This window comes from Sinohyriopsis cumingii, chromosome 3, assembly GCF_028554795.1.
Source record: "Sinohyriopsis cumingii isolate HCF-2022 chromosome 3, ASM2855479v2, whole genome shotgun sequence".
In the NCBI taxonomy this organism is placed as follows: domain Eukaryota; kingdom Metazoa; phylum Mollusca; class Bivalvia; order Unionida; family Unionidae; genus Sinohyriopsis; species Sinohyriopsis cumingii.
The window spans coordinates 107,891,839-107,908,284 of NC_142963.1; the positions used below are offsets into that span (position 1 = coordinate 107,891,839).

General features: G+C 33.3%; 1 protein-coding gene across 1 annotated transcript in view; it reads right to left on the reverse strand.

Moving 5' to 3' along the window:
* The window catches only part of LOC149803509 (AP-4 complex accessory subunit Tepsin-like), a 45,442-nt gene that overhangs the window by 14,551 nt on the left and 14,445 nt on the right, over positions 1-16,446 (reverse strand). The window contains exons 5-9 of the mRNA XM_089953247.1: positions 14,867-14,934; positions 10,626-10,728; positions 8,981-9,073; positions 7,986-8,186; positions 7,390-7,528 (exon numbers count right to left, since the gene is read on the reverse strand). Coding sequence (XP_089809373.1) covers positions 7,390-7,528; positions 7,986-8,186; positions 8,981-9,073; positions 10,626-10,728; positions 14,867-14,934 — 604 coding nt within the window. The remainder of the gene's footprint in view (positions 1-7,389; positions 7,529-7,985; positions 8,187-8,980; positions 9,074-10,625; positions 10,729-14,866; positions 14,935-16,446) is intronic.

Consider the following 16,446-nt stretch of genomic DNA (forward strand, 5'->3'; position numbering starts at 1 on the left):
AAATAAATGCTCAGTGTGATGTCATGACACAGGTAAAAGTATATATAGAATTATAAATGAACTACCAATGTGATGTCATGACACCAGTAAAAGTTCATGGAGAATTATAAATTATGAACTTCTGATGTTATGTGTTTAGGCTCTTACAAAACATAACAAAAAAACAAATGAAGACAACAAGCTTTATAAAATTTAACAAATAATTCATTTCCCTAGAAAAACACATTAAAAATGAGAAAAAGAACTTATGCTTTTATGAGCCAAATAAAAAATAATCCAAGAATTAAAAAATAAGTCCTAGTAATAAAAAGTCCTAATGAAACTGAGTTCGAATCTAGATGAAATCCAAAATGGAAGGCGATGACATAGGCTGCGCTCAGCATCATACAGTTCTTTGTTGAATCACAGAAAATATTCCAGTTTTTTTAATTCTGTATAAATTTCAAAATGTCCTTGTCCAAGAATTAATTTAGAGTACTAGCATTTCCAGGGAAAAGAATCACTTTTCCTTAAAATAAAATCAAATAATTAGCCCCAAAACTGGTCACAACATAAAACACCTGGAATTCTCCAGTGTTAAGGCAAGTATGACTATTATTTCTCAAAACATCAACAATAAATCTAGCTGCAACACAAAACAGATGACCAGATGTGGGTCAATCCTCTGGAAAAACCTATTTGATACATGTTATTTAACACATACTCCCAGTATGGCCTCGATTCCACTTAATGAATCTTACTCTGAGAAAGAATTAAAAAAAAATTTTTTTACAGTTGTTTACTACAAACTATCACTGGTTCTGAATCAAAGTCAGGAACTAGGTCAGCATTGATGCAATGTTTCTATAAAGTTGTTTGCACAAAAAATAAATAATTTTAAAAAATCAGTCAGAAATGAACTCTATTCCAGTAAATAAAGTTACATTACAATAGCAAGTAATAGATTTTAAAAAATTAAACTTACAAACACACAGTTAAATGAAATCAATTATACATAACACTGATGTGATGTCATGCTGTTGTTGTTGTTGTTGTAGGGTTTAACGCCATTTTTCAGCACAAGATAGGCTATACATGGCGGCCAGTATTAATGGTGGAGGAAGAACCTGGAGAAACCCTGGAAAGAACCACCGACCCACGAGAAGCTACTGGCAAGCTTTCTCACATAACCACATTAGCCGAATCCGAGACTCGAACCGACGCAGACAGAGGTGAGATGGCAGTGATCCGTAACGGTGAGCGCTTTAGACCACTTGGCCACTCAGGGCCCCGATGTGATGTCATGACAAAAGTAGTAAGTTCATGGATTGGTATAAATGATGGACTTTCCATGTGATGTTATGACACAGGAACAAGTTCATGTAGAGTTATAAAGAATGAACTTCTCATGTGATGTCATGACACTAGTACAAATTCATTCAGTGTTATAAACAATGAACTTTATATGTAATGTCATATCACTAATACAAGTTCATGTAGTACAAGTTTCCAAGTCATCAACAGAAAAACATATTGACTAACAATAACTCAGCATGCCTCTTGCAAAGAATACCTTCTGTGTAATGGCAATAAAGCCAATATGTACAAGCAAGACATCATATTTTGTATAGATATTTGGATTTGAATGACATCTCTTTTTGTTGAAAACACTTCTATGTTATTGCTTGGGAAAACTGTTTTATCATATTTTTTTTTGTCCCTTCCTAAACATCTGATTTGAAAAGTATGCCATATTATGTCCATTAGTCTATGAGTAAATTACACATGCCTGTCAATATCAATGAATTGGAAGAGACATATAATTTACTTTATATAATTACATATAATTCCATTTATGCATAATTACATAAAACTGTGTTGTGTCACACACATATGTGCCACATTTGAAAGTCAATGTCATAGCAAAGTCAAAGTATTTTATTACCGGTATATGTAATTTTTAAACCAACTCAATCTGTATTTGAGCATCAGATTGATTTAATGTAATGTTACAAACATTACACCAGAAGTGGATAATGCAGATGATTCTGCCTCTAACATCAAAGTTTGGGTACATAAGATTGCATTTAAAAACCATCTTTTATAACATTTCCATGTCAGATGTTGCAACAGTAACTGAAACTAATAACCAAACATCTGAATCAAAATACTTAGTTTTGCAATCATTTAAACAGAAAACTGATATTCAAAGTGTACTTAGTGTATTTGCCAGGATTTTTAAAAGAAACAAATAAGATGAGGCGTAATCTATGCAAAGCTAATTAGTTTATAAGGGAACAACTTCAATCACCTGAAATTCATATTCATACTCACAAGGTAATCAAAATGTCAAAGTTCTGAATACTCAGATTGCTCACGACATCATCATTTCTATTCACTCTCATTCAGACACTCTTGTGAAGATAACATGTAATATGGAAGCTTGAGGATGAACATGGTATACAAACTAGGTTCTTTAAAAGTTAAGAAGTCTTTAAGAATTACCATATATACTCACGTATAAGCCAAATAATTTAGGGGAAAATAAGAGCCTGGAAGAAATGGGGTTGGCATATCCGTGGGCCAATGTCTAAACTTGATAGTTATGAAGATCTTTTTTTCACTACCGTAATGGCTGTAAATCTTGGGACATGAAATCATAATTTTGTCTGTGTCCTAAAATGTATGTGCACAAGAAAATCCATTCTCAATGCCCCAACACTATCTAAACTGTTATGAACTACAATGATTGTTTCTGATATTATTTTGCATGTGCATATTTTCTGACTTCTACAACACAAAATTAAATAATCGACTTCATAATTCAGTGGCCGGTTCGAGTTTACCCAGAAGACCAGGTTGTACTATAATGTACAGTACTTACAAAGTGCAAATCGTGCCTAGCGTAAATTTAATCCTTGTTTATTCCCAAGCAAATTAGATGCAGACTTTGCTTTTTTCATTTTTTTTGTGTCCGAATCGCATTCTTCCAGATAACACTTCAGCTAATCAGCAATAGGTGTTTCATTTACACTGCTCTACATGCTCACAAGTTACACTTTTTCAATGATATAAGCGATGCTACAAATTGAGGCAATCTTTATGAAAAGGTACATATGTTCAATTGTGCAAGGCACAACTAGAATAACTGTTACATGTTCATGAAGGAATGGTAATAATAAAGGCTAACATTCTGAATATAGATCAACTAATATCATCATCTATCTATTTTACTTTTGTGTTTCAGCTGAACAATCATAATTTTCCACACAACTGAAAGCTGAATGTTTTGATGTCTCCTTGGCTTATAATTGTGGATTTGTCTTTTGTTTTCCAACAGCAATACAGGCCAGTTAATCATTAACACTCTGAAACTGGCTTGGGTTAAGAGGCAATTTTGACCGGCAACCATACCAGTACTTTGACGTTTTATTACCTTTCACTCTGTAATATTAGGTCGATTACCAAAGTTTTGTAAAACTGGATGTAAGGCCTCTTACATCAAAGCAAACTACAACTAAGTTTTCATGGTATTAGCATAATTTTTGAAACATTATCTTTTAAACTTTATTATTGTATTTTGGATTACCATTAAAGTGCAGAGGTGCCCATGATTTGAATACAAGGGATGTAATTCATTCAGTGCGTGTTCAAACCTACAATGTACATGTGGTGGCACCATTATGTAAATATGCTTACAGCCTAATTGTGAACATTCAATCAAACTCTACTGTTGTTCACTATTTTAATGAGTTAGGTAGTTACAATTTCAAGGCAAAATAAAAATGTAATCACTGGTGCACTGACATAAAAAGTCTAATGCAATAATACATAAACAAACAATAATTGAGTCAAAAGGGAGAGGTGGCATTAAAGCAACCCATGAATGCTAAATTCTTGTCATCGCCATATCAAGTTGTACACAATTCTAAATTAGAAGAAAAAAAACAATAAAAAAAACCAGAAAATTTTATAAATTTCTTGACTTTTCAAACAATGCCAACCTCGAGAGAGTTAGGTAATTTTTGCTAATTTAAGTTTGCCTAAATAAATGCATTTAGAATTTATGTGTGCATCTTGTGACATTGCCTCAGACTTTTATGTCAGCTTATATGCAGGTCATGCATTTTTTAGTGTTTATACCAATTCAGTTCGAGGGGTTGGCTTACGTGCTAACGGGTTTATATTCGAGTATGTATGGTAATCAACATGGCTTTTAAAATTCATGAACCATAAGACATTTGTTCCATCAGAAAGAGTTGAAGTCAATCCCACATAAAATTACCACCCTCACCACCACATCATCTTATCCCAGACATTTAAATGCAATATATTTCCACACTGTGTCTTTTATTCAAGTCTTAAGTTATTACACATATATAGAAGTATCACTATCCTTTCTTTATTTTCTTCAAAGTCAGTAATGCAGATGACAGTTTCATGAACATAGACCAGTTGACATGACTTTGGTAAAGAATTTATTTAAGTAAAAGGAGTGATGGAATATGCAGCCACAACAAAGCTTTTTACTTTGTTTTTCAGTAATACAAATTCAGTCATCAGCATATATTTTAATTTTTGCTGGGATTATTTAACTTTTTCATACACATACATTTTTTTAAGATGACTTAATGTTTTGATGGAATCCCTCTCTACCCATAAAACTGAATGATCTACTCCCAAATTTTGTTGAAGCAGGGAACTAGTTTCCTGGTACTGGCCCCTTGTAGAAGTTACATTATTAGTTTACACAAGCCACAAGGTTATTTAATGTCTATTGTAGTGTACATTTTGTTTATAAAATCAGGTCAATACCTGTGTAAGGTGTTTCAGTTACATTTTATTTATTAATTCAGATTATAAGTTTCTTATTGCTCAGGTGAAACTTCTAATGTCGGATTTGGACATATCATTACTGGACAAAAAAGTCAAGTCTGCCAGACATGTCCAGCATATATGATAAATTAAAGAGACCTGCAACCAATATTATCCAAATTAAATTAAACTGCCCACATGTCCATGTGATTTGGATTGTGAACAAATCACTTCCATGAAATTTCTGTAAGGAGTTTCTGGATTTCAGTTTCTGCCCTTCTTTACCATCCATTTTTTGTACTAAAGGAATATTAATGGTCAAAATGAGTTTGAAGATAAACAGATACATTGAACACATGCAATCTTCTAACATATAGTCTGAATTCAAACAATATACTCAAGAAAAATAAAATGAAATTTAATGTGATTCTGATGAATAAGCTAATAGTGTTTTCAATGCAGCTTTTCAGGAATTGAGGTGTGTCCATAAATACCAAAGTGGACTAAGAAAAGACGATGGATTTTATATAATTATTAACATCGATAAACATTCAAAATCCTATCTGAATACATTAAACAGATATTTGACTAGGAAAATTTTGTGACCCCAATATAACAGGGTAGTTGGGGTCCAAAGAACCCGACCATATCATCAATGAACTGTGTTATAAGTAACCAGGTCAGTTAGCTGAAGAAAATGATGAATGTACCAAAAACAGATGGCAGGGGGCAGGGAGAGAGGGCCTAATAAAACCTGGTGCAAAAATGTGCTTTTGATTAAATGAAGACAAACCTAGTCTGAAATGTATATTGATAACTTACATTTTTGTAGTACATAATGCATTAAGTACCACACATGTGCATGAAGAATCCATGAATTCTAGCATCGATTACATACTATAAAATTCATGTATCAGTCACATAGCATGTGGCTATAGTTGTATACATGCTACATGTACATGTATTGAAACTCCTAGATTTTTGGTCAGCTGTAGACAACTATCATCTTGCCAAGGCTACAAGGAATGAAAAAATGGTAAACAAATTAAAAAGTAGGGTAATGGCCAGATATTTATGGTTTTAAAACATTGGAAATTTAATTCATATTTTATGTTACCATTAGTAATGATCATACATAAGCATAAATGTTTTTTCCTGCAAAGAGGAAACTTTCACAGCATAATGAACATCTTCCAGTCACTTTGGAAAATGCATTGTATTTAAATTAGGTGATGATTTCCTTTGATGAAAGGTGTTTTGTCTGTATTGAAGATTGTAATTGGCTTGTTTTGAAGAAGGGTGCATGTGTTATTGAAGTCACCACTTAAGAACAAATTTGAAGGATCAAACAAAATGCTTGTTTGTTATTCTGGTGGCAAAACATGAAATAAATGTAGAACATTTTTTTCTTCATTTGCTTAGTATTCATACAAAATGATCAAGGCATCAAAGTTTGAGGATTCAGCAAAAAAATTATTTCTGGGTACATGTTTTAAAAAATTAGCTGTCATTTGGTCTATTGTAGTCATTCCTGTTTCTGCCTTCAAAGGTTGGCTGATTGTAAGCTAGTCTGATAGCATGACTATTTGATTATATCACAGCATATAGTACTCAGGCCAGATGTCATCATAAGAAGATTATGATGTAACAGTGCACTGTTAAGATGGTTTGTCAATATGAAAAAAGGACTTATTTATGTAACAACATATAGATTCCAGTGCATTTTATATCCAAGTCTGAGGCTTCCTTTCAAAGTGCATTTGAATTTCTCCATTCCAAACCCAAGAGTGTATATTCAAGTTTAAACAGCTAACAATGTTTTCCCCAAAGAAATTACCAGATGGTACATTTTGTTGCCAATAAGAATTTTTTTTGCAATTTGCAACATTGGCAAAGCCCAGTATGATCTCTGAATAAACTTTTGTAAATGTTATTTTTCATACTTTTCAGAAGATTTTTTTTCCTGTATGTTAAAAATACATTCATATGGAATTTCAGTAATCACAACACGATAGTTTTATATTAGAATTCATATATCTCTTCCTCAAAATGATAGTAAACTTTTTTCACATACAAGAAAAATACATGCATATGAAATTTTGGAAGCCATGCCATGACCATATTATATCCGCATTTGTGTTAAAACAGAGCATGCTATAGTGGGGTCACACTGTATCTGTTTCAGCTCTAATCAATAGACAGTGTGTCAGGTTCCACATGTATGTGTCTATCTCAATAGTCAAGGTCATTAATGGGTCAAAAAGTTATTTTGGAACTATTATTTTTCACTCAACTAATTCTTAACTAAAGAGATATATTGACTGAACAAATAAATTAAAAATCCAGATGTTGTATATGGTCCTATACTGAAAAATGCCTTAAAATATGCTGTTCACCACAAAGTCAAAAGCAGGTCCTGTCTGTTAATGCTCTGTAACTTTCTAACAACAGATCAAATGCAGTATTCTTATTTGGAGCTGCTGCAAGATAAAAGTCTACAAGCATATTCACATAAAGGAAAACAAGTACAGTTAGAATACTGATCAGAACATATTTGCCAAGAGACACTAAAAAAGAACAAAGTTCTTTTTTCACCTTTCCCCTATTCCTGAGTGACTGAGACTTTCTGAGCCAAGTGAGTTTGGATCTGGAAGAATGTCTGCATTTTCTTCATCATCACTTTCCTCCCATCCTCCCCCAGCTCGGCCTGGAATGTGACGCTTTGTGAGTGGTGCTGAAATCATACAAATGATGTGCCAAAATTACCATTCAACTACTTGCCTGAATATGTGATGGATACTGGATCTATTTATCTCGGATTCTTTATTTCATACTCTAAAACAGGAGATCAAAGTAGGCCAAAACAGAACTCATCTGTCTTGTTTTTACTGCAATTTACCATATAAGTAGGTACACTTAATTATAAGCATAAATCCCTATCCAAACTATATTACAGTTTTAAAATTGTATTAACATTAGCTGATCAATTGAATCTAAACAGAGATTATGGAAAATGTAACCGTGGTGTTTCATTTTTTAGGAACAAATTTTATGAATCTGAGCTTAGTTTTTCAAGAATAAAATTTTGCAATTAATTCTGAATTATTTGTTTGGGATCAGGGCCCACTTACATTGAGATTGGGCCAAGTGAAGATTGCTGCTAAAAATCTAACCAAATCCTGAATACTGACCTCTTTTGACAGCTGTGGCCTGGGGTTGTGCCTTAAGTGAAGTACTCTTTTCATTTCCAAGATCAGCTGATATCAGGGGTGGTGTATATGAACCTTGGGTCTCAATACTGGACAATACTGACTGTTGAAGGTCAGTTGGGCCTTCTCCCCATTTCTCAGCCATTGTAATTATAGAATCTTTCAGCCTTTCTCCAATACTCTCTGCAAGTTAAACAATGACACCTTGAATTAAAATGAAATACAAAAAAAACTGTAAACAGACAAAACATTTTTGATTTTAATGAAAATGGTTACTGATTTTTTTAAAAAAATGCCAGATTCTGCAGTGCATTATTTCCATTTGAAAATATATAGGACAAAATTGTGGGAAGTTAATTCATCATCAAGTTGAAAAACAGTAATGTCAATTTTAAAATCGTAATGAGTGCCAAACTTATTTAAACATACAACCAAATTACTCAAAACAAAAACATCTGGCTGTAAATAACATCTAACACAACAGAATCTTTTGAGAATAGCAGTGATCACAGATCCCAATGCACTATGCCCTAACAATATCCAAAATAACACGACCCCTTGTGAACTGTCTTAATGTTCCTGTCTTCATCTTATGTAATTACTGAAATATTATTACTTTAGGAAGAATGTATTCAAGTAGGCTGTAACTCACTGAAATGGCCTCAACTTCTATTAAGCATTATATTTACAATTCTAAATACCAATGAAAACAGCCTCAACTTCTGTTAAGCACTATACTTACAATTCTGCATACAAATTAAAACAGCCTCAATTTCTACTAAGCACTATACTTACAATTCTGCATACCAATTAAAATGGACTGAACTTCTATTAAGCACTATATCTGCAATTCTGTATATTCCTTATTTGTAAATAAAAAAAATTATATTGTGCATTCGCTGACCTGACTACATTTGTGGAAAATTAAAATTAAGCTTTGTAACTCCAATCTTCAATTCATGAGTATTTACACTTACTGTCATACTGAAGAGGTACATTTCCAAATCCTTCCATTCTAGCTCTGCTACCAGCTGCTGCAGCAGGTGCCAATGATGTAGAACCCATGCCTACTATAATTAGTAAAAAAAGTCAGGGATTCAACTAGAAAGTTTGGATGGATTCTCTCTTGTGTTCAATAGGGAAATGATAAGTGTGAAAGTATCTGAATAAAGAATGTATACAGAAGTCACAAGAAAGCTAAGTTTCTCATTTTTTTAAAATAAAAATGCAAATGGAAATTATATTTTAAAGTCTGATGTTTAACAGATTATTTGATTAATTTTCATTCCGAATAAACAATTTCTTAAGCAAATAAATTTTGTCAATCCTTCAATAAAACAGGTTATACTTTCACAGTTAAATTGGGGAAAAGGGCTTCCAGATCTGAAGTTGGGAAAAAAGGAACCTTTACATTTTAGGAAGAATCCAAAATGGACCTTAACCGATAGAAACAATCAATATCTAAGTATCAAATAATCTCAGCCAAGCAGAATCCTTTGTCACTTACTAAGAAATAAACAAAGTATGTGCACTACTCTATTTAAGACCAAACTGGATTCAGACTGACACATAGCTAGCATTAGTGATGAAGGCACCAACATAACAAGTTATCATTTATATGTACTGCTAGCATTAGTAATGAAGGCACCAACGTCACATGTTATCATTTATATGTACTGCTAGCATTAGTAATGAAGGCACCAACGTCACAAGTTATCATTTATATGTACTGCTAGCATTAGTAATGATGGCACCTACGTCACATGTTATCATTTATATGTACTTTAAAATCAGAAACATTCTTGTTGACAAACATTGTGGTTTGCAAGAAAAAATGATTTCATGGAGACAAAATGATGTGGGGTTACACTGACTACCATACCACCTATGATCTGTGGTGGATTTAAAGTTTTGAATATTTATTAGCCATGTGAGATAAAAATAAAATCCACCATGAATATTTCTAATTTTTCATTATGTTATTATTGTTCTCAAATTTCCATTTATTTAATTACTACTTTAATCCAATATAAATTTTGGTGACTGACATTTGTTCATAATTGAGAGTCGTCATGAAGTTCTATTTTAAGACAAGTGAATCTGTTTGTACATGCAGGAGTCAGTCCATACTGTTCAGCCAGCTTCAAAATACATCCCTGTTTATCATACTGGATCTTTCCTGTTGCACTAACATCTTCACAAAAATAGATTCATCCAGTATCCCAGCAATAGTCATGATCACCAAAAGGTAAGTCTGGTTGCAGTCCGTACCTCTAGAATGGCACTTGATTAACATTAGGAATTCCTACCACTTCAAAGTGGATACAATAGTCTCAGCCTTGTGAAACAGAAGGTCAGGTCAGCAAACTTAAAATATCTGAAAGAATTTAATCATTTTCATTCAATTTTTAGACATATTGTGCTTGTAATTTGTCAGATCTAGATGGAAGTACAAGCTGTAGAGGATCCTGGAGAAAATTATAGGTCTGAGAAATGGGACAAGAGAATTTTGAAGAAAATTATAGGTCTGAGAAATGGGACAAGAGAATTTTGAAGACCTGGTGTGCATAGTCTCTGTTAAATTACTGCAATCACAGCATATTTTTCTATCAGACAGCTGACCTGTGTGTATGGTGGTATGTGGAGGTCTGGACAAATTGTTCTCAGCATTGGTTTGACTCTCAGGCTCTGCCTCCTCGGAGCTAAATAAGACCTCCAACAAGTTCTGCAATGAAGCATTAAAATCCTCATAACTAAAGCGACATTAATTTCATTTTTATCTGATATTATATACACTAGAAGTATGAGATTCAAATCACACTGCAAGTTAGTTTTTTTCATGGATAAAAATTTTCATGGCTTTGCCAAGAATTACATTTTCATTGGTACTTAAATTTGTTGGCTGGGGAAGGAGTAATAATATTGTTTTTACAGAAGAGATCCTATTGTCTTTGTAGAAAAGGTCCATTCATTTCAACAGAAGTCCTATTGTCTTTATAGAAGTCCAATCATTTCTATAGAAGAAGTAATATTGTCTTCATGAAGTCTAATCATTTCTACAGAACTCATATTGTCTTCAAAGAAGTCTAATCATTTCTACAGAAGTCATATTGTCTTCATAGAAGAAGTCCAATTTATTTCTACAGAAGTCCTACTGGTCTTCATACAAAAGGTCCAATGATTTCTACAGAAGTCCTATTGCCATTCATTGAAGAAGTCATATTGTCTTCATAGAAATCCAATCATTTCTACAAAAGAAGTCCTATTGTCTCCTAAGAATTCAATCATTTCTAAAGAATATGTCCTATTGTCTTCATATAAGAAGTCAATCATATCTACAAAAATCCTATTGTCTTCATAGAAGTCTAATCATTTCTACAGAAGTCATATTGTCTTTGTAGAAGAAGTCCAATAATTTCTACATAAGTCCTATTGTCTTCATAGAAGTCCTATCATTTCTACAGAAGAAGTTATATTATCTCCAAAGAAGGATCAGTGTTCATTGTCTTTCTGAATAAAAAATATAATTGGATCATTCCAAAAGAATAAGTATTGGGATTTATTTTTAATCATATATGGGTGATGTACACAAGTAATCCAGACTGACCAACATGATTTATTTTGACAAGTCCAGTTAAAATTAGATGGGTGGTGGAGTCTTTGAATCATCTGAATTTAACAAAAAATGTGTGTGGGTTGCTTTATTATTGATGCACTTGTAACACTAACAGTATTAAAGGCTAAAAACAATATTGTGGGAGCTTTATTTTTGGAAGTGACAAAGAAAGATGCTGCTACTAACACTGAAAAGACATGAACTGCAATAACAGATAACACTGTATTCAATGATGGCAAATGGCACAAGAGGCTACCATTGTTCTTTGTGAGGCATTTGCACAAGAGCTGAAAGAAGCAAGCTGACAAAGCTACATCATTCATAATAATGTACTTTAGAAAGATTTATAAATATTCTAATGAGTAGACTGTCATATTGTTTCTCTCCACGTTAAAAAGCAGAGAATGAGAAAGTTGTCATCCATGTTTAAGAGTGGTGTCTGTTGTTTCCATTACCATAAATTCAGCTGTATCTGTCCTTTTGGTGGACGCCCAACAAAAAATATTTATGATGAATTTCCAGGCACTTTTTTTTATATCTTCACATGCTTCTGCTCTTCCATGGGCTAACAGTTCACTTTTTGCAAACTCATTGATAATGACTTAATAATGCTCCTTTTGTATGTTTAATCAAATCTGCCCTTTGTATGTTTACTTTTCAACCATACATGCAGTCCTTAAGAAAGAGGATGGTTAATACACATGAGTCTAAAACATGGGCAACAGAATGAGTCTGTGCTCTTTCTTCTAGAACTTTCCATTTAATGGAAGAATGGATTCTAATTTAATGGATCAGGGTCATTTCTGTCTCAGAATGTAATGCAGTAATAATAGGTAATATTAAAAACAAGATTTTCAAGATGACTGCCATGGTGACCATATTGGATTTCAGATTGGTACCTTTTATGATCAACTATACATCATAAAATGTCTTTTAGTGAAAACCCCATGTTACCACCTGTTAGGTATTGAAACAAGATTTTGGAGTTCTTTATTTGAATGTCCAAGTGGTACAATCTTCCCAACTAAACAGTGCTGAAAATATGTGTAAAGTTTCACAGCAATCCTCCAAGTACTTTAGTGGAATAGTGATAACAAAAAACCCATGCTAACTGATGGACAGACTATAGACAACAGATCATTCAATAGGCTGTTCTGGTATATGACCAGTAGAGCCAAAAACTTAAACAAAAAGTTCAAAACAAATTTCCTATAAATGTGAACTTGACCACAAGGTCAAAGGGACAAGCAAGCTTACTGTAAAATGAATAGCCATAACCTAATGATTCATCCCAAATGTGAAGAAAATCCATAGAATAGGAAATAGGAGTAAATAAATTCCTTAGCTTCAAGCAAAAGGGGCAGGTAAGTGTGATGTAGAATGAATTGTCCTAGATTCATAATTATTCATGCCAAGAACAATGATAATCTATCAGGGTTTTTTGGAAATACAAGCAAAGGATAAAACTTTAACCTTAATCTTAATGCAAATTTTCTATGGCATTATCTGACATAACAAACTATTGAAGATGACAATGCTGCCATAGTGGAAAAGTGACTATTATGCCTCAATTTCCACTTTAAATATGGGCTTGTCAAGGTCAACAAGAATGATCAATTCACACTACCAATAAGTATGATACTTTGGATCCTTTCATTAATTCCCAAACAATCAGTACTTGGTGGACCCTGTCTGGAAACTTTAGTTATCATTTTGGATTATTAAAGGACTTTGTCAAAGAAAGTTTATTCAATGATACTGAATTTGGGGAATCAACCCTTTTCTATCCCGATTTAACACCAGAAACTGGCAATCATTTGAATGCATGTGCAGGTTTTACCTGTTATCCTCAATGACTTCATCCAGAGGAGGTGACTGAAAACTCCAACTTATTCAAAGTTTCCATGCATGTCTAATGATGTTTTCTGATTTGGGATTTGAGGCAAACACTTGATTATTATATGCTCATTTTTTCCCCCGTTAACTTTACATTGTCAGAATTGTTCAATATTCCCTGATACTGAACGAGCGCGACAATACACATATAGCATTCACGTGAATAAAGGAACAACTTTCTATTGTAAACAAACAATGATGCAGACACCAGCACTTTTGATTTGTAAACAAATCATATACACTCACGTAAAAGGCTCTTTACGTTGTGGTTATTTAAATTTGTTTCTGAATGAACTAAAACATGTTTTGTGGACTGTTTTGGCACATTCCGCGTCGATACAATGTTACGGATTTAGGCTAGCTACATTATATAAAAGACGGACGATTATGTCCTTACAAATAACAAGGCATATACTGTATTCTTTATCTGGTGATAAGAATGGCAAAATAAAATATACTTACAGTTTTACATCCTGAATTTCCTCAAAATGTTTTTTCTGAATTCTGCAAATCTGAATTACATGAGCCATGTCATAGGTTTTCAATCTGGATTACACATTTTGAAAGTGTGCTGTAATTTCGATGATAAGTGCAATTGCATCCTCCTTACTGCACTCAAAATGAAATACACATTAAATTCCATAGAGTCTTTTTGAAAATTGCAATTGAAAGACTTCATATTTTCCCCACGTTATGATTTCAAACATTCAATGACAGAAACAGAAACACATTTGCAGACGTAAACAAGCTTCTCCCACGCCACTTCAATCCGATGTATTTCATGTATAATTTGAACAGATGAATCCAGTCCAAAATCACAAATTTTCATTGAATCGAAACAAAATACCAAAATATATTCACTCCAGATCAAATGGAAAAGTCGTTGCAATGTGCATTCATTCAAAATATCACTGCAAATTTCAATTTTAACTGGACACGCCATTTTCTTTCGAAAGTTATGTCGAGCGCGCAACTAAGTTCAAATTTATCTGGGCGGAGCTATGTACACATTAATAATGATGTCATTTTGTAATGTCAAATCTGCACTTGTGTATTTAGTTTGGAATACGGCATTAATTCATTTACATTGTTTCTTGTAGTGTATTTTGTTTATATAATTAAACCTTAGGTAGAATAAAAAAATGAGCATATAATGAGCATACAATAAAAAAGTTACTGCATGTGTATGGGAAAATATGAACTCGTTTTGTCGGAAGGATATACTGCACTCACAAGTTTGTGCAGTATCCATCCGAAAACTCGTTCATATTTTCCCATACAAATGCAGTAACCTATAAATATTGTGCTCAAAATGTTTTGAGAATAATGACTAGATCTCACTGTAACCCACCTGAGCTGCCTTCCTGACCATCAAATAGGGTGCATTCCCATGCAGAGGGTCTGGTGGACCACTCCATTCTGCAAAAGAACAATCAAGTTTATCATGAATTTGGTCACACAAAAACCAACCAACAAAAAACAAACAAATAAATAAATAAGTTTTGTTAGCTGTTTGGTATGGTAGTATTTTTTAAAATAGAAAATGATATGGCAAAGTAGAAAGATTAGTAACAAATTTAACAAGATCTAATTCAAATCTACCAAAAATGTATGTTGTTATGATGATTCAATGCTCCAATGTTCTAATTTTAAAAAACTGTCAGAAACATTTCGATAATTATAAAAAGAAACTTCAGAACTCCATAACTGTAAAAATAACAAAGAAATATAATGTTCACCAAATGCATGCATTATATGAACATTCCGTTTTTCAATAAAGCTGTAAACAGGATCATATACTTTTTTGTAATCCTTTCAAGATAAAAGAGGACACTGATCTAAACACCACAATCAAAGACAGAAACTAAAACAGCCAATGTGTATTCATTTACTTTCATGTCTTCTGCAATAAAGTTACTGCTTTATTTATTTATTGCTTTATTTTAATTGTAGTTTTTACTGTGCAAAAAAAGCATAAAATCCATATACAGTCTAGTGTAAGACATAATTTAGTGAAAAAAACAATGAATATGCCAAAAGTGTAATGGTTGGCATGCATGTAATTGGTATGCTGCAGAGGGTCACCTTCACTTTCAATTAAAGTCAACTGAAAGAAGGTACTACCTGATGGGGTGTGAAGGCATCCCCTTTAATCTGCTGGAGTGTTCTAGTCAGCTTCAGTCCCTGACCAGTTTAGTTATCTTTGTAACTCAACAGTCAGGGTGGCATGTCAATAGCAGCTGTTAGGAGGCTTGAAAAAGGAGAAAATTATTTTTTTTATCCCCTTCATTACTTTGTTGTTTTGTAATTATTGTGCTGATAATGTAATCTGTATAACTTACCATATATAACGTCATTAAGTTTTATCGTATATGCCCGTGTCATGCATAGTACACAGTGTTAGATGTATTTTCAGCTGACCCGAGCGATCCAAGTTATCAGAGTGATCAGAGTCAATGTGGTACCAGCTACAGAGCTAACCAAAGAAGCTGACCATAGCAGCTGTGAAGCTGAACCATAGCAGCCATACAGCTGAATAAACAGTGTTGCTGGTCGAGTAGCAGGTGATCATGCATTGCTGACCAAGATTGGTGGGTGCTGATGGAATGATTTAACCTGGAATACTGATGGCTTGATTGGCCAGTGTGACTGGTAGCCGAGTGTGCTGGTGACGGAGTGTGTAACTCCATACATGTAAACTTTTAGCCGTGGGCTAATTTTTGGGGGGTTGTAAATCCCAGTGTGGTTTTGGGACTGTAAAGATAATTTGTATATCTGTCCCTTTTGTTTACATAATTTCACTATCTGAGTGAATACATATTACTATATGAGTAAAATACTACATTATGTTCTACTATCTGAGTAAAGCACATCAATCTGTTCGTTGTGAAATCACTGTGAATCATTCACCCTTTGTCTTTGTACTGTATA